Source organism: Varanus komodoensis, unplaced genomic scaffold (assembly GCF_004798865.1).
Source record: "Varanus komodoensis strain SLA01 unplaced genomic scaffold, ASM479886v1 scaffold11, whole genome shotgun sequence".
NCBI classification, from domain to species: domain Eukaryota; kingdom Metazoa; phylum Chordata; class Lepidosauria; order Squamata; family Varanidae; genus Varanus; species Varanus komodoensis.
The window spans coordinates 30,461,978-30,487,793 of record NW_025335317.1 but is presented as its reverse complement, the minus strand read 5'-3'; the positions used below and the strand labels follow the sequence as shown (position 1 = coordinate 30,487,793).

The window sequence follows — 25,816 nt, the reverse complement described above, 5'->3', positions numbered from 1 at the left end:
AGAGTTTCAGTTTAATGTGGAAAGATCTACTCAATAGTCACTCCACATTTAGGGTAACGTGGAAAGAATTAAGAGATTGTATTTGATGAGATCCTCTAGACAAAAATGCCCCATCTCCACGAAAATTCCTCAAGTTACTCATGGGTGTCAGGAGGATTGACATGGCACTGGGGAATATAGCAGAGGCACACTTCCTTCTCTGGATTTCAGAAAGGAGGCAGGCATTCTTCCAACTGCAAGCTTGGAAGAATATTAGTTATAATTAGTGCCTTTTCAACTCATTCATGTAGGTTTAGTGTTTTCTAGGCAATAGGCAACTTGAGGGATTCTAACATATTAATGCTCCAGTGTGTTCGTGTGCCCAAGCTCAGGGTCATTCATTGCTCATATATTGCCACTGGGGTGGAGAGTGGACAGGGATCACTTTTGTGTTGGGTCTCTCAGGTCCAACAGGCATACATGGATGGTGTTTGTAATTGTTAAGGCATATGCTGGTCTAATTAAGCCTTAATTGTCTGTAAAATATCAGATTTAGCCTTCACTGTTAACAGCTTTTGGTTATTTCTTCCTAACTTTCAGTCTTTGAGGAGCCTGAAGATCCCAGCAGCAGATCATTCTTTTCAGAAATAATTTCCTCAATATCAGATGTAAAATTCAGTCACAGTGGTCGCTACATGATGACCAGAGACTACCTTTCAGTTAAAGTATGGGATCTCAATATGGAAAACAGGCCTGTAGAGACCTATCAGGTATATTGCTCATGCATTATAATAAAAGAGACTTTTTTCAAAATGAAAAATATTCTCATGGTATTCAACGCTTATGTTTTAAGGTTCATGAATATCTTCGAAGCAAACTTTGTTCATTGTATGAGAATGACTGCATCTTTGACAAGTTTGAGTGCTGCTGGAATGGTTCTGATAGGTAAGACTGACTTGTGTAATGAAGCTTACTTGAGATGTTCGCTTGAATCTTGGATCTTGTTTTGGTTCTTAAATTAAACTTAGGGATAAATGAGATCTGTGAGCCAAAGTATATGGTCCGTTCTGACACACTTATGTGATTTGTTAGCTCTCTCTATTTTTTTTTTTTTTTTAAGGGAGAGGGTCTCTAGTTCTGAACCTCTGCTTCAGCTCTAACAATAGAATTGGTGACATCTGTATTAGTTATTTAATGGTATGTTTGAGATTTACTGTAACCATCCAGATCTAAATACAAAATAATATCCATAGTGTCCCTATAGGAACAATAGTTGGTGTAACATTATTTTGCACATTACAAGTCCCTGGAAAGCATGATATTTCACTGCTAACAAAATAAAGTTTCAACTTATAGTAATAAATGTAATTTATTTATAATAATAAATATAAGTAATAAATGGCTGCTTTAGACATAGAGCCAGCTGTCATGTAATGGTGTAAAACATGAGTTAATTACCCCACAAGTGTCTGGGATGTGTGCTGTGTGAGGGCCACTTCCATCTCTCTAGAGAGCGGATTGGAGGTTGTGAGCATGATGTGAACTTGAGCCACTGTTTTATTTAGCCCCTAAAGAACTCAGTGATTAACCCAACAACAAATCATGGCTTATGCACTGGGGTTTTTTGTACCTAAGGAATCAGTAATTCATTTGTGGATGTCACACTCATAACATCCAATCTGGCCAATCAGAGGTTGCTTAAAGTGGGAACAGCTCACAATTGACACGTGATCCGGAGGGTGTTGAGTTAGATACTGCACGATTTGCAACTGTTATGTGCACATGGGGTTTAAGTCTTAGTGTTTGCAACAATAAAGCATTGATACCCCAGTACATAAAATCTCGACCACCTGGTTAAACATATCTCACCTTGGAAAGAACCCTTTCCTGATATCCTAACCTAAAGAGTTGTTGTTAGTCAGAGTGTGTAGGTGTGGCCTGGATAAAGTGTTGGTCATAAGCAGCTCCTTATAGATTTAGAAACTAGATTTAAAAAAAAAAAAAATCCAGAGGAGTTACTGTCCTTCTAATAAACTTCACTGAAGAAAAAAAAATCAACTGGAGTGGTATTACTAGCATGCATTTGTACAATGGATAGTGATGCAGATATGAGCAAGATAATAGGTAATTTATGTGGAGTATGAAAAATGAGGGTATACCTGTATAAGGTCCTAACATCAAACATCATGTGAAATAAAGGAAACAGAAACCCTGCTAATGCAAAGTGACATGAAATTATCAGATAGATCAAATGAGTAATTTTTTTCCTCACTTTTAATGCAGTGCTATTATGACTGGCTCATACAACAACTTCTTTAGAATGTTTGATCGAAACACACGGCGAGATATTACATTAGAGGCATCAAGAGAGAGTAGCAAACCTCGTGCAATCTTAAAGCCCCGAAAAGTATGTACGGGTGGCAAGAGAAAGAAAGATGAAATAAGTGTTGACAGTCTGGACTTCAACAAGAAGATCCTCCATACAGCATGGCATCCTGCAGAGAACATCATTGCTGTAGCTGCCACCAATAACTTGTATATATTCCAGGACAAAATTAATTAAAGACGGCTTATTTGAGGACAAAGTTGTCGTCTTGCATAGTTAAGCTCAGTTGTTTATATGTCAGAGATGGCCTTGTTGTCCTCCCAGTAAAGAACATTGATGCACTTATTTCCCTTTATAGGTAAAGGAGAGAAGCTGGCCTGGACTTGAGTTCATGGTGTATTTCTCCCTTCAGTGAGGGGGAACGTGGAATTGAATTTTTGTAAACAAGAAAAGCCCACTCTAAGCAGAATTTATGGACAATACTCAATAAAGGCCAATATTCAAAACAAATGTATTTATTTAAGTCTGAGCCTTCATTTCCAGTTGATAGACCAAAAATCTAACACCCAAGAAACAATTTGTCATAAAAATGTAATTTCTATCTCACATGTTCTTTATCTGCTGTAATATTTGGGCCTTTCAAAACATATATTTGTGCTTTATGCCTGTAAACATTCATTCTCTGGCCTTCATCTAAGCTTTAGGTGTTTTTACCTTTGAGCATATAGGTAAGTCTAGAGTTGGGTACATAGACAGGCTTTTCATGTATATTTACTCACCAACTGTATCTATAACCACACCTTCTGGTGTAAACCACTTAATAAAAATAACAAACTATAAAAAGTGTTTTTAAATCTGAAAGTATGTATTCAGTCTTTTTATTGCATGTACTGAGATTGTGCAAAATAACTGATGGAAAGATTTGAAATAGTTTGTCCCCAAAAATACAGATTTTGACATATGCAGTTTCATATGAGATCTACTGCTGCAAACTTCAAATTGAAATTTCTCTCCAGCTGTCTTTACTTTAGGTTGTCCTGGTTTTCTGTGTAAAAACACACATACACAACCCAGCATCATCTGTGCCCAAAAGAGAAAATGTAAAAGGTTAATTTAAAGTTCATAAACAGCCTTAAAAGAGTGTAATGATCTTGTATACTAGACTTTTCAATAAATCACTGCTCTGGATAACAGTAAACATGCCTCCAAAGTGAGGTTAATACCTTAATGTGCATTATTCTTATCTTTAGTTACTTGTTTTGAAGAATACTTTATAAACACTAAATGCTACATATGCATATGCATCCAAAACATCCTGCTGAAGTTCAAAGTTGTTTTTAAACTTGACTATGCCAAACAAGAGCACAACTTAAAACATATTTTAAGTCCTGTTTTGGATCTGTGACACCAGGAGATCAGGCTATCTTGAGGCTGAATACTGATGTGAAAATACATTTGTAGAATACAGATTTCTGCTAGCAACAGTGGGCTAAGGAAAAGTTTATCACTTTGGAATCTCTTTCCTAGAAAACACATGATCAGCTTCTATTGTTTCACTGTAAACATCTGTGGAACAACACAAATAGTTGTGGGCACACTTTTAATAGCACCAAGTATCATCACGTTCTCCAAACTTACTACTAAATGTGCCTACAAAGTTCCTCTGGAAAACCCTTTGATTTTCCCAGATAAAATACTGATGTACAGTTCACACTCCAATTTTAATTAAATTAAGGTTTAACATGATTATTAAAGTAAGATAGAAGGAACAACACGTCTCTGTGTCTTCCCTGTCAATGTCAATGGAGTGCCACTCTTGTTTGCAGTCTGATGAATATTAATCTGGGGGTTCTGAAGATAAAGCTTAAACAAAAAATTGTATACTGTATATCAGTTCTGACACTATTTGCAGATCTTGAAATATGGAACAGATAGGTCATTTAACCATTAGATTGACTGTGTTCCTAAAAATACCTGAGAGCTAATACAATGGGATTGTAAATAATTGTTCAATTATTTTGACCAAAAAGTTTAATAAATTTTAAATGTTTACCTGAACTTGCTCTGTGTACTTTGAAACTTTTTCAATGTACTTTTTCTCCCTGGAATTTCACCTGAGTTGTCCAAAACTGTCTTTTGATGTATTTAATCTATATCTTGTGATACCAGTCTAGCCCAGTGGCTGCTAGTTGAAGATCACATCCAGTCTGGGCTTTATATTTGTATTCTGCAATTTGTATTCCATTTGTATTCTGCATAGGAATGTGATGCATCTCTTTCATTAACAAGGTTTAGACTTGATGCCTCACTTGGTTGTCTTTAATCCTTGTACCCATGGTGACCATTACATGCATTTGAAATGAGCTCCAGCCTACAATATCTTATGCCATAATATATATTTTTACAATGCAGCAAGATTCCTTATTTCAAAATTATTGTTTCAAAACTCTTAATAGTGATATAGAAAGGTTAATTTTGTTTACATGGGTAACTGCATGCATTTCAAACTCTAGAAGTTTGCAGGATTCCATAAGCACTGGTTAAATTCACTTTCTGAATACAAGGCCAGTGGTTACAATCATAGATAGTAAGGATTGGCAACCTTTTCATGTAATCTTGACTGGTAAATATATAAGTTTCACCTGACTTATCATGGGATATATATTTTATAATTTGCCACTTTTTCCAAAAGGATAAAGCAAACTACTCATACCAAATCTATCAAATCTTGACTTCGGTGCCATTGCAGGAATAATGAAATATGGAGCTAGTATTATTTGGTCAAGAAAAGTTGAGTGTTTTTAGTCTTGGTACCAAAAAACCTAGCCATGAAGTAATTGTAATGAAATTTGGTAATAGTTCTTTTTCTCAGTAGAACCAGCTTGTAATACTGCATATTTTCTCAACGTAAACCTTGGGCCATAGTTTAGTTGATGTCTGAGAGTGCCTAGTGCATTGAAATTGCGTTATGCAATTTTTCTTAGCGGTCAGTTACTATCCAAGTTGCTTTTGACCTTAAACTCATGCCATGGATGTCTTGAAGGGTAGCTTTTTTGTGGGGGACGGGATGCATGGGTCAGGTTACATGGAGCAATACATGTCAAGAGTAGCTTGTGTTTGCATATTATTCTACAAGAAAATTGGTTTATATTCAGATTTTAGACCTGGCTTATTCTTGGTATGAAGTATATATCACAAATTGACTAGTACTGTTCATGTATGTGGTGATGTTAAAACAAGTATTTGTTTGATCATGTCAGCAAATCCAGCGAAAATATTACACTGGTGTTTCAGCCCTTTTGGTTGTTTAGAAGGAAACATTTGAGTTGAAAGCAACGTCATGCAGTCCCAGCACTGAACACTAAAGCCCCCACCGCACCATGAAAATCTGGTTCTGGGGAGATCTCTTCAGGAGGGGAATTGCTTTTTTCCTGGTTCTGCTAATGTAAGCAGTTCTGGCAATGGGAAACCGTAACTGGCTTTTACTCTGAGGGTCCAAATAGAGTTGCATGTTTTCACACCACCATGACAAAACTGAGTTGACAAGGTATATCAAAATTTGAATATTAACATTCCGTATTTTAGCATATATTGGCTGTATAAGCCAAAAGCATTTTCCAACTGATCACATTAAAATGAGTAAATTCTAAACATGTGTCTATATTAAAAGGGTTTGCTTCACACAGCAAACAATGTGAAGTTCTTGTGTATATAATGGTACACTACCAGTGAGTGGGAGTAAATAAAAATCTTAAATTTTTCTAAGGGCATTGATGACTTTCCAGGGAAGTTTGAGTGGGGAACTTCATGTATGTGCTTTAATCAGGCCATCTGACTGAACACTGGTTGTGATGCATCTGCTTACAACAACAGTATAATGTTACAAATGCTTATCAAGCCCGAGTCCTTTATTTTCTGAGCTAGCAAGTCTGTCTTAACAATGGACACTCAAGTCCCACCTTGAAAATAATCCCCTTAAAGTTCATTATTCATACATTTCTCCACTATCGATATTTACTACAAAAGTGGCAAAACACTATCTATTTCCTTTATTAATTTTGTATGCTACAACTAAAATAAACTTTCAGTGAAATATTTAATAGGGTCTCAACCAGAAAATAAAATTGTGGGTGCCTTACATTTGTTTGACATGATAGTTGGTAACACTGTTCTAACAATCATTGTACAGTCTCCCATTACATCTGTGAGGTCTGTATGCAGTACCTATGTGATTGCAGAATGTCTATTGGAGAAACAAGCAACTTCAACAATATTGCCTCAGTAGTTAGCTTCTTTTGCTAGATCAGGAGTAATGAAACTCTATTTGCAACTGATACATGGCTCTGTTTTAGATGTGCCTCAGGTACTCAAAGTGAATCTGATTCAGTCTGTCTGGAAATCCAGGTGAGTCCCAATGCATTTTTAGGAAAGCAAGTGGAGCAGATACATCTTAATAGAAGAGAGCCCTGCCTGTATATTCTGTGCACATGTAGCTACTTAAGTGAATGGGGAATTCCTTAAATCAGCTTTCTTCAACTTAAGACACTCCAGATGATACTGGATTACATCTGTTGCAGTCAGGACAGATGGAATGGGGTAATCTTTGCATACCATATATACCAGTGTATAAGACAACTCTTGAAACTGGAAATAAGCAAACATTGGAGGTCATTTTACACGCCAGATGAAAGATAATAAAGACAATTGTATTTTCAAGCTGGTTTTTCTTAATCATGGCCATGGTGGTTGAGATGGCAGTGGTGGTGGCAGTGGCACAGAGCAGTGGATCTGGGGCAGTCCAGGCATACAGAAGTGGTGTTGGACAAGTCAGGATCCTCTCACTCTTGAGTGGTGCCATCGACATTGACCTGGGTCCAATGCGGGTGGGTCTGGAGAGTCGGACCAGTCTGCTGAGTGTGTGGACACTGGCGACCATGACGACAAGCCATCCCAATCTGGAAAAGAGGAGCAGGGTGATCCACGGAGTCCTCCAGTGGCTAGGCCCTGAGCCGCAGTTGGAGGCAGTGAGAGAAGTGGTGGCCAGACAAAGCAGGAGGCACAGGCAACAGGCTGCATGTAGGTGAGTCGCATGGTGGCGCAGGAGCTCTGATCAGTGTTCTGGCATGATTGGTGTGAGAGCCCAGCTCATGGTCTGTGGGGATTCCATCCAGGGGTACCCCAGGATCCACAGTGCACGGGCGGTCATCAAGCGGCAATGTGGCTGATGGTGCAAGACTTGTTGGCATGGTGCCCATTGTGTTTGGGGGTGGCCAAGGCCCCTGGAGGCTGCTCTGGGGCTGTGGCAGTGGCCCTTCCCTTCTCAGCAGCTGGCTGAGTGGTTTTCTCAGTGGATGGGAGTTTCTCAGTCTCCAATTTTGATGGGTCTGCAACACTCGGGGCATGTTGCTACAGAGCGTATTTGAGGTGAACTGTCTGCTGCTGGCAAGTCTGCTTTTTAAAAGCCTGGCAGTGCAATGTGCCCCTCACCACAGCAGAGGAGGCAGCGGGAGTGGCCGTCCTCAGTGGGAAGAAGAGTAAATCTTTGTTTTCCTTCCTTGCAGGCAATGAGGAAGCAACAAAGAAACGACCTCGGAGCAGAGGAATAGCAGAGAATTTCAGAGAAAAGCTAGGAAAACTATTTTATTGATTTTTTTTTTTTTTTTACGAGAGAGAGTAAGCAGATGGATTGAGAGCTAGAGCAGCAGAGGATCCGATTGGTGAATCAACTCCATGTGCGGTCATAAAGAAACTGAGGGACTGAGTTGGAGCCCTTTCCTTTTATGTGTACCTCTGGAAGAGGTGGGACAGGGCTCCCACCCACTCCATGAAGCTGAATTTTGGAAGTTTCTCAGATCTGTGCCTTGCCCTGCATGGCAAAGCCCCATATGTGTGTGATGCACAGATAAGATGAACAAGAGGAGTGTAGAAACAGTGTATAGCCTTAAAATTACAAAAGAAATGTACTGTTCTCCAATCTAAAATTAAGGTTGCCACACTATATATCCCTCTGAATCTATTACTTATTTACTAGTAAGTAAAATGTAAGTGCTGCAAATAATTTTCAGCACAAGCTTACCCTTGTGTAAAATATGACGGGGAAGATAGTTAAAACTGTCGTTACCAAAACCTAGAACCAAGGGATGGGCAAAAGCAATCTTGTAATTTCACTCTGGAAGGCTCCCAGTCTCTATTGAATTTCTACACTCCTGTGCATTTTATTCAAAAGAAGGGCTGGTAAAGGCTGGACAGGCTTCTCAGCCACTCCTTTGCAGCTCCTCCTACCAGTGAAACGCAGGAGTACAAAACTTTTTGCAGGCTAGCAACAAGCACTTCCCAGTTCCTGTATGTCCAGCATCCCAGTAGAGACCCAGACTGCTCTGCCCCCTGACCTACTGTGTTTCTGTGCTACCTCCATAAGAGGCTAGTCTGCTATAGCTCTAGTAGCTTTAGAATATAAGGCCAGCAAGCTGTTGCATTCGTGTGTGTAGAGCAGGGCAAAGCACTCCTTCCCTCCACTGTATTATTTTTTTGGTGGACATACCTGCAAGTTTAACTTCCTGCCTTACCTGTATGGAAATGCAGTGGGCTGTTAAGCACTTGATGCCCTGCATAGCAATCAAGAAGATTGTTGCAGAGGCAGGAAGCAGAAGGCTTCCCTTTCTCCATGCCCAGCATGAAGTGGGGCACTGAAATGCCCATGAGGAACACTCCATTCTATTTTCAGCATCCCACCCACTCACTCAACTGAGTGAGATTTATTATCTATGATGAGCAGCTAAAAATTCAGCGAGTCAATAGCATGTGCCAAAAAAGATACATCCACTCATTATCCGTGACCATGGACTGAGTCATGAGAACTGGTAACATGCTCCACATTCAGAGGCATGAAACTCTTGTTTACCAACTGTGAGGAAAGATGGAATGAAATTGCCATCTTGCTCCCTTCGTGAGCTTGTCATATGGAAGCCTTGGCTCAGTGGGATGCTGATGTGATTTTTCATACCCATACTTCAAAAGTTTTCTAGTTATCCACAATTTAATTTGGATTTGAGGGAAACCTGGGTAATCTTTATTTCAGCATTTGTATAATCAATCTGTGTTAAACTCAAGCATAGTTACACCATTTTGAAGAGTTACATAGTGTATAAATATTAACTGAACAACATATGAGAAAGATCCCATTCTAAAGCACATAAAACTATTTAGAATTCGTAGTTAAATCTTAAAGTCAATTATAAAGTCACTTCACATCAAGTAAAAAGCTGGCATTTTTCAGAAATGTAAGGCCACAATACCCTGGAGCCCCCATGAAGTATTACTAAGAGCAACCCCAACTAATATCTTCACAGACTCAAAAGGAAGAAACACAGATTAATTCATTGCTACATAACCTTCACTACAGACATTGCATTTTTTATTCCATTCTTTTTTTAAAAGAAGCTTCCTTTCATCTAAACTTTGCTTATGTTGAACAAAAATGAGTTTACATATAAGAACTGCTTGGCTTTGGTTTTCATCTTTCCACTTTACAATGGAACTAGGAGGACAACATTTAAAGAACAAAACATACATAACCAAAGTCACTGTTCACTCGGGAGTTCCTTTGTTTGCCATCTTGCATGCCTGGATGAACGCTGTCACATTTTCACAAGAAAGATACATTCCCACTCTTACAAAGAGCTGCTGGAAGCCATGGGCGTCAACCGTCTTCCAATATAAATCCTAAAACACAAATCAAGTGCTTAATTTGAACTAGGAATAGATTGCCTTTTTTTCTTCTTGTCTTGACTACTAGCCACATAAGATAAACGCTGTCAGAGCCTGATGCTACAAATGATGTAGACTTTCAAACTGCCATAAGCTTGAAAGTCTCAAGATGCAATAAGGAGGGACTGTCTCTAGGCAACTACAAAAGGACATTTTTTGTCATCATGCAAAACGTAGCTCTTTTGGGGCCCAAAATCTCTGTTTTTGTGGTCAGAGAACATCTTTGGACTTACCTGCAATGCTTGAAAGAACCCCAGCAGACATTTATTTTCAATAGCTTGGAACTTTGCCCAAGACTTTGCTAAAGCTAAACCAAAGAAATCCTAAAAATGAATAAATGAAGATTTGAAAAGGTATGGTTTAGTCTGCTTACATGTATTGGACTAAAATGAGCCTTAATTGCTAGAAAGTCAGAACTGGTGCTTCATATATTGGATAGGAGGTCACAGTTGCTACCTGTTACCTTCTGCAACCTAAGATGCTTCAATAGAAGAACATTGTGAAGGAAGTGATCCTATACTTAACTAATTGAACATGGGACTTACTTCCAGATAAACATGGGGTGCTAAAGGCACAATCCTACTCCAATGCCCTTGATCCTATGCCTTGAACAAAACATGGCAGCAATCTCTGCCATCACACCTCAGGATGGGTATTTTTTCTAGACAGTTGTTCTTCATGGTCTCTGTGCATCACACACATGGGCTCTGCCTGTGCAGGGTCTGCTGTCAGGAAGATTTTCCTAGCTAAGCTCGCTTTGGCATGAGCTCCTCCCCTCCTTCTTATATAAAGGCAGGGCTCCCACCATTTCCCCAGTTCTTTTCCAACCACCAGTTTGGGTACCTTGGGTCTGTTTCTCATGTTGACCAAAAGGTCTGTGTCCTGGTGTGCATATGCCCAAAATACACAACAAAGGAAGGTTTTCTTTTTAAAGGATTTGTTCTCTAGAATAACTGGCTACTAAAAAATTGTTCCAGATGGCACACCTGAGCAGTCCTCAGTTGGCCTTTTACACATAGATTATTAAAGGGTGCATAGATTATTAAACATGCAAAACAGTTAACACTTTCCAATAGGTTACAGAAGTAAAAAAGTTACATGGGCATGATCTTTTCCACTTGCAATACCAAAGAAGATGCTCTGAAGGAGGGGTGAGGAGAGGGTGCTATTACATAGAAGAGGAGAAGGAAGGGGTGGGCTGATGTGAATTGCCCTTTGATTGAGCTGCTGTTATCTGTCAAGTGCTAACTAACTAGCTTTCTCTGGACTGTTGCCTGGTCAGTGTCAGCTACATTTCAAGGATGCACACAGGCTACTTTCTAGAAAAGAGGGTTTTTCTCAGGCCTGGTTATGTGTCAGTGATTGCATGATTTAACCAATGAAAATTCTACCTATTGATTTGAGCATAGCTAGCTTCTTCTTTTGTACCACAGCTCCTTTTAAAATCTACTTCTTTCAAAACTCTCACCTTTGCTCATTTTCACTTTTACAATCTTTATTGTAAATAAATATAAAATTATAGTAATATCTCTAAAAACAATACCTATTATTGACCTTTTTGGATCTATCTTTTTGTCTTACCCTTCCTCTCTCTCCCTGATGACTTTCAAAGTGTCTGTTAGGAAATGTGTTCACTGTGGAAGACATCTTCCTTCCACAGACATTCCCCACCTGTACCTCTTGCCTGGGAGAGGACCAACTGAGGCCTGAAGAACTGAGTGGGCTGACTTAAAGCTAGATTGTGGAGCTGTGCTCTTATGACTGCTGACTAGGCCTTGCTGCTGCCAGCAGAGCATACTCCCACCTTTTGGGCAGCTCTTTTCTCCCGCCATCCATTGGTGGCTACCAGAGCTCCACCAACCATCCCACCCATGCCATCCTGCAATTCCTCGCTATGTGTTTATATTCTTCTTTTGTGGCTTGGCCCTGCTTCCACTTCCTGTACATGTTTTTTTCTTTCAGACTGTCACTTAATTTTTGGGTAGCCACGTGGGCTTCCTCTGCTGTCTTCTACACTTTTTTCTTGATGGAATTCTTCACAATTGTGCTTGAAGAATCTTCTTTTTCCAGATTTCCCATCCCTCTTGGTCACCTTTCCCCTTAAGGGTATCTTGCCACAGCACTTGCCTTATTTTTCTGAGTTCGTTAAAGTTGGCTATCTTGAAGTCCAGGATGCTTGTTTGGCTCCAGTTACCCTTTGTCTCCTTTATAATTGAAAATTCAAGTATCACATGGTCACTTTCCCCCAGAGATCCCATGCCTGCTATTTTGTCCACCAGGACATCCCTGTTAGTTAGTATTATATTTAGGATAGCTGATACTCTGGTATCTTCTTCTGCTTTCTGCTGGAGAATGTTGTTGGCAACACATGTCAGGAATCTCTTGGAGGGGCCATGCTTGGCAGAATTTGCCTCCCAGCATATATCAAGGAAACTGAAGTCCCCCACAACTACGTCATTCTTGGAAATACTCTCAAGTTGCTTTTCAAAGATTGCATCCTTGTCTTCTTTTTAACTGGGTGGTCGGTAATAGACACTAATAACTATGGAGTTTTGTTTGGTGGTTTTTGTTGTTGTTGTTGTTTTCTTCTTTTAAATTTAGCCAGATGCTTTCAATGGGGCCACTGAGTTCCATGAGCTCAAGTTCATGTGGTTTGTTTCCCATACTCTGGGCACTGGTGTAGAGATATCAAAGTTCATTCTCGCTGTGCCCTGGTTTTCTTCCTATTTTTTGAGGGAGTGGTGCTGGGCCTTGCTTGAGGTTTTTCCTCTGTTGAAATATATGTCTTTGCCAGGTGATGGTATGCCATGCTGCACATCTCCCTCCCTCCCCCATATGTTTTAAAGTTCTCCTAAGGAGCTTTTTCATGTAGTGGCCAAACATCTGCTTCCCATTCTTCTCCTTCACTCCATCCAACCTGGTGTATATATCCTGGACATGTGCAGGGTATTGATGTTCTTTCAGTACCATACTGAATTCTTCCAGTGGTCCCACACACTCTTTGTTGCATACGTTGGACAGTACAGAGGTAGGCTGATCAACTTTCAATGGGCTGCACACTGAGTTGTCAAGATGGTCACACTGGCCTACCAGCTGTCTGGACTACAACTCCCTGAGCAACTGAGGGCACATCCAATGTAGCAATGGCAATGTCTACAGCACTGCACACCAGTATCCCTCTGTAGCTTTTCCACAGACCAGTGATATGGTCCACCCATCAACCTTTATCCAGCGTTGCTGGTTCAATATGTATACCTGGTAATTATTCTTTTCAGCTGAGTGGTGCCCTTGTTGGTCCTCTGCCAATGACACCAGCCCTCCTCCATTTCAAGGGAAGCTTGCTAATCACCCATATGTGTGATACACAGAGACTATGAAGAAGAAAGTAAAGTTTCTTACCTGTAACTGACATTCTTCAAGCGGTCATCTATGCATTCACACAACCCACCCATTGACCCCACGGTGGTGTTGATAGCCTGTTACTGCAGCTTCTTTTCCTCAGCACTTGTATAGGGATGGTGTGGGTGGGGCTGTGACCAGCTGTTCCTCCCCAGGTCCTAGGCCAAAATGGTGGTCTCATGAGAACTGGGGAAAAAGGTGGAAGACCCACGTTTATATACTAAAGGGACCTTCCCATCAACAGGCCCTATGCAGGAGCAGCACCCATATGTGTAAATGCACAGATGACCACTTGAAGAACATCAGTTACAGGTAAGCAGCCTTACTTGTTTGACCGTCTAGATTTAGTGCCAGGGAGGGAAACAGGGCTGGGATGCTGACAGGAATTGGTTTGTGGCCCTAGCCACCCAGACTCCAAGGCCTAGTTTCAAACCAGGGTATGTGTGGGGGATAGCTGGTGCTTTTCTTTCTGAACCAGCTGTGAGGGAGTGAGGCAGGGGCTTATCCTTTGATCTTGCAGATTCTAAATAATCCTACAGCCTCCTATACAATGTTGGGATGCCATAGGTAGGATTGTACTCTAAGAGGCTTACACCACAATCTTCTGCATTTCCACTCAATAGTAAGTTGCACTAAGTTCAATGGGGCTTATTATAAGCTAAATGGGTGTAAGATTGCTGCTTTCATTTCCATTATCGTAGGGAAAGTAAATATAAGAGTAGAAGGAAATACTGGTTTTCCTTTCTTTTCCCAGGAAAACCAATTATCCTATTATGAAAATAACATAAAGTCTGATACAATGTAGAAAAATCTGTGCTGTTAGTCTTAAGCAGCACATCTTAAAGTATGCAGCCTCCAAAGTATGTTGAGGGAGAGAGAGAAAAAGATCCCCCCATTGGCATGCTGAATCTGTGACCTCCTGCTTTACATGCTAGATTCTCTGCTAATTAAGCTCCAAAGGAAGTGATTTTAGTTCAGAACATTTTGATTCCTGAAAATTGATTAATTTCACACCTCTTCCTAGAGGCCATTCATCTCATTTTTGTTCTTGCCTTCACTCAGAGTGGAGCAATTTACCCTGGTTTTATAAATGCTACTGCAAAGTCCTTATCGTTATAGGAATCAGTCCATGAATCCATATTTGAGCAAGATAGATGGATAACATTCTGACAAAACTTATGCTGCTGGAAGGTACTCTCCACTCATTCCATAGCTTGGGATTCTCCTGTAACACAAGACAAATCAGAAGACTTTCTCTCACGGTGAGCATGCTTACTTGGTCCTTGCATGGTCTGAAGCCATATAATGCTGCGACCACACTAACATTAAGCAGAACTGACTTTGGTCAGTGTCTACTGAAAGGCCTCCTGGAAAACTTTACACAGAGTTCAGTAAAAGAAAAACAGAAGCTGAATTTACTAGCTAACATTTGTACAAGGCAAAATTATTTGAAGAACAGGTTATTTTATTACACTTCCTTACAAGATGGGAGGGCAACTTGTGACCATCTAGATTTTTTTTTTTTTTTTGGTCTACAACTGCCATCAGCCCTAGCCAGCATAGCCAATGGTGAATGATCATGGGAGTTGAAAGTCAAACCATTTGTAGTGCCAAAGTTAGCCATACCTTTCTTACAAGAAGATGACACACATGCAATCTTATGTTACTCTTTTGATTTTCTGCCTGAGCTGATGAGCAGAGCCTGACTAACATTACTGCATCCTGCCATAACATACAAAACTTCTGCCCCAGCACTCCCATAAATGATTAACATAATAAATCCTTACCCTAGCCCAATAGCAAGCAGGTGGGACAGCAGCAGAGATGGTAGAAAAACCTTCAAAAATTCTGCAGAAAATATTCCCCCTTTCTTCATCATGCTTGTGTTTCTCATGCTGAGGGTAGTTGTGCGCTTAGGGTGTTTAAACAGAAATTCCCTGGTATGCAAGAAGACAAGAGAATCATCTCTCTAAATGTGTGTCACCCATTTAGCATACAGGCAACAGCTTACAGGATCTTTACAAAGACACTTACTTGGGTGGAATGTTCTCAGGCCTACTGGACCAATCCCACATCCAATCTGAGCTTTTCTTCAAAAGCTGTTCAACTTCTTTCCTTCTTTCTAGAAAATCTTCTTCTGACTGAAAGAGTAGAAATCTAGTCAGACATTATCAGATTTACAATATACACTAAACATGATCCACAAGTTACAATCAGCAAACAAAGACATGGATCTATGACTGCAATTTGCTGCACAGAAAATAACGGAAAAGGCCCAGTCATACTTGAGGCATTCAAATTTTGCATCATGACCAAATGCTGTTATTCTGTAAATGGTACTGTTTGGTACTCCTAAGGAAAGTTGCTTTAGGCTATATCTCCATAGGGCAATTCAAGCTTGGGTTGCAGATCATATGCATAGCCAGATTCATCACTTTGCAGATACAATTTGTTGTTGTCGTCTTCTTTTTTTAAAAAGTAGTGCTGGCCAAAAGAGAGACATGTCTAATTCTATGCATATACATGTTTCAAATTTAACAGAATACATGTTGTGTGCTGTATTCATTACAGCTGTTGTGCTCCCACTTGATCTACTGTACCTCAAAAGCTGTCATAAAGAGGAAGGTCAAGAGCTCTTTTTGCTGATACCAGAGTGTATGACACGGAATAATCAATTCAAGTTGTGACAACCCAGATTCAGGCTGGACATCAGGAAAAACTTCCTCACTGTCAGAGCAATACAGCAGTGGAACAAGCTGTCTAGAGAGGTGCTGGGCTCTCCCACACTAAAGACATTCAAAAAGAATCTAGACAGCCATCTGAGTGGGATGGTATAAACTGGTGTCCTGCAACACCAGGAGGTTGGAACTGATGGCCTTCATGGCCCCTTCCACCTCCTCTATTCTATGATTCTATGTGCAGATCAGGGGAGCTCTGGATGTGAGTGACCACTCCATCCTATGCTTTGAGATCAGGGGAACAGGGATGAGTGGTAGGTCATTTGTTCTGGGACCAAGTCTATTCAACCTTTTTTATCGATGACCTTGAAGAGGGGATAACCAGTCTGCTGACTAAATTCACGGATGATACCAAAGTGGGGGTGGTGGCCACAACTGAGGAAGTGGTGATCCAAATCCAGAAGTATCTGGACAGGGTGTGGAAGTGGGTGGGGTACGACAGGATGGCATTCAATATGGCTAAGTGCAAGATCTTGCACTTGGGACACAGGAATAGATGTCACTTGTGCAGGATGGGGGACAAGTGGCTGGAGAGCAGCACTTGTGAAAGTGATCTCAAGGTACTTGTAGACAGCAGGCTGAACATGAGCCAGCAGTGTGATGTGGTAGTTAAGAGGGCAAATGCCACCCTTGGAAGTATAGCCACAAGTGTGGCTTCCAAATCAAGAGAGGTGTTGATACTGCTCTACACAACTCTGGTGCACCCACAACTGGAGTACTGCATCCAGTTCTGGGCTTCACATTATAGGAAAGACATAGGATATAGCCAGGTTAGAATCAGTTCAGTGAAATGCAAGAATGGTAGCCAGGTTGGGAGGGATGACAAATGAGGAAAGATTGAGGGAACTGGGTCCTTTCAGCCTGGAGAAGAGGAGACACTGAGGGGATCTTTTAACAACTTATATGTATGTGAGGAGATACCGTGTGAAGGAGGGCCATGACCTGTTCTTCCCTGCAGTGGAGGGTGGGAAGCGTTACAATGAGGTAAAGCTCAAGGAACCAGGCTTCAGGTTGGATGTCAGGAAGTACTTCTTGACAGTTAGGACCCCTAGGGTATGGAATGGGCTTCCAAGAGAGGTGGTTGAGGCTCCATCAGTGAGGGACCACCACATGTTGGGGATTACATGAACAGAGCTGTTTTGAGTCAGGGGTCAGACTAGATGGTTCAGGAGACCCCTTGTGACGCTCTATGAAATCCCAGTGATCGTGCAGGGAAACAGCAAGTGGAAAGCATCCACCTGGGCTTACAACAGGCCCGCAAACACCTGTTTTACAGCCTGAGAAATCACTAGTATTTCACCAAATAGACTAATAGTACATTTCCATGACTAGCTAACTTTGTCTGGTGGGGGTTTTAGGATTACTCCCCTCTTGCACTCAGGCATTCTTTAAAACGGAGCAGAGAGAGAGCCGGAGCATGCCCAAATTGCAACAGCTCAACCGAGTGGGTGCTGGCTCTCCCCCCTCCCCCACTGCATGCATATACAGAGTGGGAATACGGAGCAGGAAACAGAAGAGAGAGAGAGAGAGAGACAAAGACGAAGAAACTAAAAAAGGACTGAAGGTAAGAAACATACCTTTTTAAAATCTATTTTTAATCATGCGAGTCCGGGGGCGGCCAGGCTGTGTGGCCTTCTCCAAGGGAGCAAGCCGCCACTGCCTCACACCCCTGGGCCCGCTGCCGCCTCGCCAGCCCCAGGCCTGCTGCTGCCTCGTTGCCTCACCTCACTGCGGTTTATTAAGGGAAAGACAACTGGTAACTTCTTGACTAAACTTTTTGATAAGCCAGAAAGTCCCTTTCTATCTCAGAAATTTTATGAAAGGCTAAGCATTACCTGAGAACTACTCTTTTCTCCACTAACATGACTCTCCACTTCAGCAGCTCTGCGGATGTCTTGAGGTGTTTGGGAACGAGGAGGGCTTTATAAAGAGAAGTATAGACCATTAACCAGTAAGAAACAAGAATTGTAATTTTTTGCTTTATCAAAACCATAGAATCCAAGTTCAAATTCCCACTGAACCACAAAAGTCTGTGGGTAACCTTGGGCCAGTCTCTGACTGGGTCACACAGTCTACCAAGACATTGGGGCATAGCTTGGGACATAGCATGCTATCCACATCCTTGAGTATTTTCTAGGGTTTATAAACCACACCTGGGCTTTTGTGTCATCTGAAGCCAAACAATGCAACAGTCCCAGAGCTGACCAAACCTGCTGCAGAACTGCTTGGTAAGAGCAACCAAAAACCTAGCCACTCTTGCAAAGGGGCTCTGGGTGATGCTGATAACAGCCATCCCTGAGTGTCCAAATTTCCCAGATGGCTGCTGTCAGAGTCTCCACCATGGTGATGCTGATGCCAGGATGGGCAGTGGCTGGCTGGGGGGCTGGCATGGTCTTCTCTTTCCCACTATCCCTGCCTGCCATTTTGGGCCACCAGCACTGGATGGTAGGGCAGGAGGAATGTTCTGCATGACCTTCCCTAGAGAAAGATGATCACAGGGTGGCTTGTCCTCTGCCCCAAATGGGCACCAAGATCAGCATCAAGGTTGACAGCCTGCACCACAGTTTGTAAGGCCTACTAATGAATCAACTTAGGGGCTGTCAGTGATACCCACTTTCCTCAATGCTCTTGCCATGTCCCCTGAGATTCCTGCAGGAAAACTGAGGAGGAGAGGAGGTACCTTAGGACCCCCACTGGACTCCCCCACCATTTGTCAGTCAAATTGGGGAAGGCAGACATCTCTCAGACTGAACTACCTTTCAGGGTTGTTGTGAAGAAAAAAAGAGGGATCAATTAAACAATGGTTAGACTAATTACAGTAGGAAGTATTACATTTCCATACTTAATACTTTCCGCATCTTCTTCCTACAGTATCCATTATGAATGTCTCAAGTCTATTGGAGATGCTTAGAGGAGAAGGCTACCAACATTTATCAGATATGGTCAATGTATATATCTAAAGATTGGCAGGATGAAATGGAACAAAAGCTGGATGAAAGTGCAATCCTATGGAATGTACTTCTGATGATAAAAACCTCTGAATCAGGGGGCTTACAGACCCCTTGCAGGAAGGAAGGGGCAGCAGAGGTGATCTTCACCTCCCTTTCCTTCTGCTCTGTACTGTTCACCGGATGACAGGCAGAGGGTTAAATTGCAGGAGAAAGGAAGGAGGCTGGTGAAGCTTCAGGATAGCTCATAATTTGGTTCTTCTCCCTGCTCACCAATATACTTCACCCCACCCCCCCATTGTCACTGACCTCAGAGAGAAGCCATGAAGCTCACTAAGTGACTTTGGGTCAGTCAACTGACTCACTGTCTAACCAACCTCAGAGCTGAGGATAAAATGGAAAGGAGAAGAATCATATAACAGGCTTTTGGTTCCTGACAGGAGAAAGAAAGGTAGGATATAAATGTAATCATAGTCACCGCCACCATATCCTAGCAGAGGTCAGCTTGGTGCCCTCCAGATATGCTGGCTACATCTCCAGGTAAGCATGGCCAGCAGAGGAATTCTAGCAGGTATAGCCGAAGGCAGTGATTTTCAACCACCAGTCCATGGACCAGTGCCAGTCTGCGGAGATTTCCTGCTGGTCCGTGCGGGGAGAGGTGCATCCCACTTGCTGCAGACCAGTGTGGGGGCTGGCTGTGTTCTACCACCTCTTCCTTGATTGGCATTGCGATCATGGGGGGGAGGGGTGTGCTGGTGCTGCTGGGATGGGGGGTGGGGCAGGGAGGGGAGAGACAGCTCAGTGGGAGTCGGCTGGGAGCCATGCTGCACAGATTTCAGTATTTTGTTCTTTTGTTGGCATTTTTTGTTGCTCAGTTTCTGTTTGTTTTGGAAAATTTTCTTTCTTTTGTTTTGGTATTATGTTTGGCAACTAACACAGTGAATACTATATTATGTGTATGGTGCTTTTTGTTTCTGCCTTAGTGGTCCCCAAGGTGGTTTTCCTGTTTTTGCCGGTCCTTTGTGGAAAGGTTGAAAACCACTTGTCTAAGGGCATCAGATTCTGGAAGGCTGATATATAGATTATACTTACACTTGAAAACCATGTTTTTCTTTTGAGAGGATTTAAAGTAGCTTACCCAGAGGCCTCCTTTCTAAACAATTTTCAACAGTACACCCAAACCATTCATGAGACTTGGAAGATTTCTCTTCACTGAGGGTTCCAGCTTCATTTAAATAAATAGATAAAGAGAATAGGAAGGGACATTGACTAATCAGGCGGAAAGTAGTCAATGACTACAAGATATCTAATTGCATTGTCTTATCAACTGAGCAAATTCTAAGACTGCTCAAACATATATGGTAGGACAGGGATAGGCAACCTGGTTCCCCTCAGATGATTTGGAGTGCATCTTCTATGATCCTCAACAATTGGCCATACTAGCTGGGACTGATGAGAGTTCTAGTGCAAACTATCCAGAAGTCTCCAGGTTGCTTTCCCCTTTAAAAAAAGAAGAAAAAGAGGAAATTCCATCTATTTCAGAGTACCTGTCACAGTGTGAGCTTTCCCGTGAACTACTTCTGCCAGACTCGTGCTGGGCATCTAGAAGAATCTTTTCCATATCACCATTGTAAATGGAAACAGAAGCTGGAGCTTGTTCCTGGATTGCTGGCAGGGCACTATGACTGTTCCCATTGCTGCTGAAGTGCAACTCAACCCAGGAACCTACAGAGTATTCAAGACAAAACAAACATTACAGTTTTAGATTAAGTCAAGCAGTTCCAAGTCTGGCTTAAATGCATCTTTACTGCATTTCGGGAAGTGAGCAGACAGTCTGCAGATGACTGCCTGTTAATAATAAAACTCAACTCTAATAGCAAAGATGTAGGCCTTTGGGTCACTGTGAGTGTACAGGCATATGTTTCCACCCCCTCCCATCCTATGGATCATAGGGCAAAGTCCATGGCACTCAACCTATTCCTCTACCCCGACTCCACTCATACTTCACAGACAATCTAACTTCTACATGCAAAAGCCTTCAGTGTACAAACTTTGCAAGAAGCCTGTGCATGTATTTTAGTGCATTATAACTGCTTCTTTTCAAAGATTAGATACAAAGCATCTAAAAGTATCTCTGTCTGAATTTATCTCTAGATTTGTAATTCTGAATTGCTTGGATGTGTTTCCAGATTGCACCAATGTATTAGCAGGCAATCCTAATGCCAGTAAAAAAAAAAAAAAACTGGACTTGGTTCAGACTAGTGCATGCCTGTTGTTTGTATCGGTTTTTAGATTACCCATGTGGTGTGTGTGCTATATATAAGCATTGATTAAATCACTAATGTGATTATGCAAGTACATTAGAATTTATTTTTTGCAAAACGATTTAATCAATGCAAAATTCATTTTAGAAATTCTGCAAGTTAAACTGGAGGACACGCAGAAAGGAATGGTCTAGCAGGTTGAAGCACAGGGAATCAGAATGGAATGCGGGAGTTGCCCTTAAGTAACAGGAAGTACAGCCAACACCTAAACAACTGGTTGGGCCCATTTATTCCATAACTGATACAATCCAACTCTATGCCTCATCTTATCTTGATTACCTAATTTTCTCAGAGTGGAAGGCAAGTCCACTGGAGAGGAAGTGGCACTGTTCACACATGGTAGGGCTTTTTGGATGGAAATATTGGCAAATGAGTTTTAATTTCTATTTTCTTTCCACTTCTTGTTTAAGCACTGCAAGTGCTCAGCTGCTTCATACTTTGCTTTTAATTCTATATTTCAGCCTTCTCCAACCCAATACAATATGCTTCCAGTGTTTACACTACAAGTACATGTGATATATACAAGGAAAGTTTGTTTCTTGTCCCTTTTGGTGGCCTGATTCTAGGAACTACAGTTCTCAGGATGCTCAGCAACAGAACAAAAACCCAAGACGACAAGTGGTAAGCAGGGGAACAAGAAGGGGAACATGCTAAACAACCTCAGTTATCCTTGTTAACAGATTGAGGATATGAATAGGTAATATATATGTAATCTGTATATTGCTAGTACATAATATCTCTGAACAAATAAGTCCCTCTGCGTCACTTTGAAAAACAAACAGACTGAAAGAAGTTGTGAAACATTCTGTTACAAAACAAAACTGAGGTTATTCAAGACCCAACAGATGTCATGCACAGGGCATAAACAAGGAGCTGCCAGCTGATGTTTTTGACAGATTCATGGCAGGTAATAATCTAATCCAGTGAAGCTTTCCCAAGAATTGTAATTCCATGTGGTAGTGGTGGTGTGTGTGTGTGTGGGGGGGGGGACCATAGTTGAACTTCTGCCAGATATATTCTGCAAAGGTACAGAAGTTTCTCAAGAGTGTAAAGCAGAAATCAGGTTGGATATGGTAAACATAAACTGCACAAGAACATGAACTACACACTAATTCTATCCCTTTTTCCAGCAGTATTAACAGTATTATACACTTTCAAAAATTCATTGAAAATCTAGCTAGAACTAGAAAACCCAGCTAGAATGAGAATGTACACATACACTAAAAATACAAGGTTAACAAGTACAAATGCATGTATGATAGAACCTAAAGTAATGCAAACAGTACAAAGGGATATTAGCACATTTTGTGCAACTTCCACAATCGTAACTGCTAGGTTAGACCTTACTTCCCTTAAACCTCTTTTGGAGAATATACATTAGCAGCTATGTTGCAGTGGATGGATAAAATGAAAGTCCAAATATGACTATACAAAAACTAATGTCAAACTCTTAGCAGATAGACTGCAAGGGTGGTCCTTTGCCTTTTGGGGTATGCAAAGTATCACATATAGAGAATGCTTTGATGTGATCTAACTAACCCAATCCAATTCATATACAGCATGACTGCATGTTAAGTGAGTTTCTTAACAGTATAATCCTTGATCTCTCTTTTCAGAAGTAAGCCCCACTGAGGGCAATACAATGTACACAAAGTAATTGTAGCCTCAGTGTGTTAATGGGACATAAACTAATCCACATAATTAATTTATCAAGCATCCTCCAATCATCTTTGTACTGAGTGCTTTGACTATGGGCAGTATAGAAATGCATTAAATAAATAAATACTGGGGGCTCACGTGGATTCAATGATTAGGAGTGATTTTTTTCAGTTTTCGTTAGTCCGGGATAAGTGTAGTCCAGTCATAGGGATCCATGACTTTGTAACCTCAAGATTAGTTTACTAAAATACACTCTTTGTGGGACTTTCCTTGAGAAAAGCCTGGAAATTTCAACTAGTTCCAATTTCAGTGGGTAAATTGCTGAGTGGGGAAGCCCACTGTGAGCATGTCACAACTTTTCTCAAAGAAAATTCTGGCTGCCAATCTATTACTGGACCAGGTTTAAAGTGATAGTGACAAATAAGGCTCTGAAAAAATCTGGGACCAGGCTTCCTGAAGGAACACTTCCCACATCATCCTGCCCATTGATCAAGATTCCCTGTGGTTCCATTGCCTGAACATGTATATCAGCCAGCAAACTGGGAAGCACCTTTTCTGTAACCAGACTTTGAAATTCTCTCTGTCCCTTCCATGAGACATGTGCCATTTCTGAGAGAGTTTGTTAAAAATGTATCTGTTTACCCAGCCATTTGTAATTTTAGCAGAATAGATTTTTTTAAACTTTGCATTTTATTTTAGAATGCAATTCTATGCATGTTAAGACAGAAAATGGCTCTGATGGGAAATACTGGAAGTTGCTTTTTCTGTCTAAACATGCACAAGATTATACCTTTATTTAATTATGCATACTACCCAATTGGCAATAATGAAGGGTAGTGTACGAATATTTTAAATAAACATAAATGAATAAATATGAATTCATCAAGGGGTGGGTAGGTACAATTCTTCAAGTTCAACAGGAAATTAATGCTTCCCTTAGACAACCACCACAAGAAAAATCTTAACAGATGCTTTCAAATCCACCTTACAGTCGACACCATATTTGGTAAAAACACAACTTAAAAATATTAAAGAGCAGTATTGCTCATTTAGGTGATTTCAGGTGCAGGCTACATTCCACTGAAGTTGGTAGAGAAACTCCTTTTCATACTGCAATTTATATTCCTTTTTCTCAGCATACCCTAGTCAACAAATTCAATGACATCAGCTCTTTACAAGCACCATGTGTCAGTAATATCCAAAGGTCAATTGTTTACAAATATAAATGCTATGCAAAGCCTCAGAAAAGAGTCGATGTATCAGGTAAGCAAAGGTACAATCTGCACAGATGGAGAACAGTAACGATATTGGTAAAGCTGTCATGGACTTGCCTGTTCTGGTATTTGAAAAGTGGGAGCATTACAGGCCATTTAAAGCAATGCCTGCTGGCTCTCAGCTTGCCAAGACTGTTACGCTGTTACTGTGAGACACAGAAAAACAACCTATCTTCCATTTATAGAAAATTCAACTTCTTGCCAGTCCCATGAAATAAGGAAGACTTAGAATCCTTGCTCAGAAATGTTGCCACTCTATACGGTAGCTCATCAGTTTCCACCACCGCTGTGCACCCTCCCCCTGCTCTGACCATCCCTGAATTCAAAACAACGCGATCATGACTCCCCAGTAGCCGCGCTTACGATCTGCAAAGGAAGGGGTATTGTTTCCGGTCAGTGCGACTTCCAATTGAGGGCCATAGCTAAGGGAATCCTGAAACTGGCGATCTTTTTATTTCGCTTACCCTGCAAATTTTCTTCTTGCATTCCCGGTGCCTCGCTCGACATTGTTTCCAGGAATTAGCGTTTCTATTTTTGAATCCCTCTTGAGCAGCTCGATTTATTGTTGTTCTAGTCTCTCCCGTTCGCGCGCGCGCGCGCCGCCGCTATCTCTGACGCTGCTGACAGTAGCAGCTGCCGTGGCTACCGCCTTCTACTGCTGGGTCCGGCCGAGCACCCACCCTGCAGATCGCCTCGAGGGAGGGATCCTGTCTATTATTGTTATTGTTGCTGTTGCAGGTTCTAGGGATTGTGACGTATAGAGAGAACAAGCTGCCCCGATTGGCTGCTAGAACCTGTCTTCGCCACGCCTTCGAGTCTTTCAGACATTTGCAAAAGGAAGCTTGAATAAAGGTCGTGGAAGTAGTTATGCACTGTGGCTGCTGCAGTGCTAAAGCAGAAGCTTGGGTATTATTAAGAATGATAGAATATTGATGTTAGTCAAAGAAAGCTTCCATAAATCAGGCCAGTTATGATCACACACTGTATTTTCGAACTCCTCTATATATAGAGATGTATATTCTGCTGCCTGTCCTTGATTGGCTGGAGACCGTGGCAAAACAGAACCTGCTTTGAATTGGTCTGCGAGTAGGCTCTTTTCCGATTGGATGAGAGACGAGGTGGGTGGGCCCACTAGGCGAGTCGCCTCTCTTCTCTGATTAATCTTTGATTTACTGTTGTGATCTCATGTTTCCATGCTGAGGTAGCCTATTTACTGGTCTAGTCTGGTTATCTGAGAAAAGCAAGAGGTTGTCTCGGGATCCCTTGCTCATTGGAGTTCATCGTTTACAGGAGCTCCCTTACCCGGTTCAGAAACTCAAGCATTTAAAGAAAAGTGTGCGTCAAAAGCTAGGGCAGGAATTGACTCCTGCCTCCTAGATTGCTCACCGTCTCTTATGTCGCA

General features: G+C 41.4%; 2 protein-coding genes across 2 annotated transcripts in view; one reads left to right on the top strand and one right to left on the bottom strand.

Annotated features, from left to right (window-relative positions):
• The window catches only part of PPP2R2D (protein phosphatase 2 regulatory subunit Bdelta), a 66,605-nt gene extending 62,242 nt beyond the window's left edge, over positions 1 to 4,363 (top strand). The window contains exons 8-10 of the mRNA XM_044420742.1: positions 580 to 749; positions 833 to 924; positions 2,263 to 4,363. Coding sequence (XP_044276677.1) covers positions 580 to 749; positions 833 to 924; positions 2,263 to 2,542 — 542 coding nt within the window. The 3' untranslated portion in view covers positions 2,543 to 4,363. The remainder of the gene's footprint in view (positions 1 to 579; positions 750 to 832; positions 925 to 2,262) is intronic.
• Positions 4,364 to 9,345: 4,982 nt separating this feature from the next.
• Positions 9,346 to 25,160, bottom strand: BNIP3 (BCL2 interacting protein 3). Its single transcript, XM_044420741.1, has 6 exons — positions 24,879 to 25,160; positions 20,705 to 20,882; positions 18,045 to 18,129; positions 15,506 to 15,612; positions 15,259 to 15,408; positions 9,346 to 10,027 (listed from the first exon to the last, which is right to left on the bottom strand). Exons 1-6 carry the CDS (start codon positions 24,919 to 24,921, stop codon positions 9,976 to 9,978), a joined length of 615 nt encoding a protein of 204 aa, XP_044276676.1. The 5' UTR covers positions 24,922 to 25,160; the 3' UTR covers positions 9,346 to 9,975.
• Positions 25,161 to 25,816: the final 656 nt, after the last annotated feature.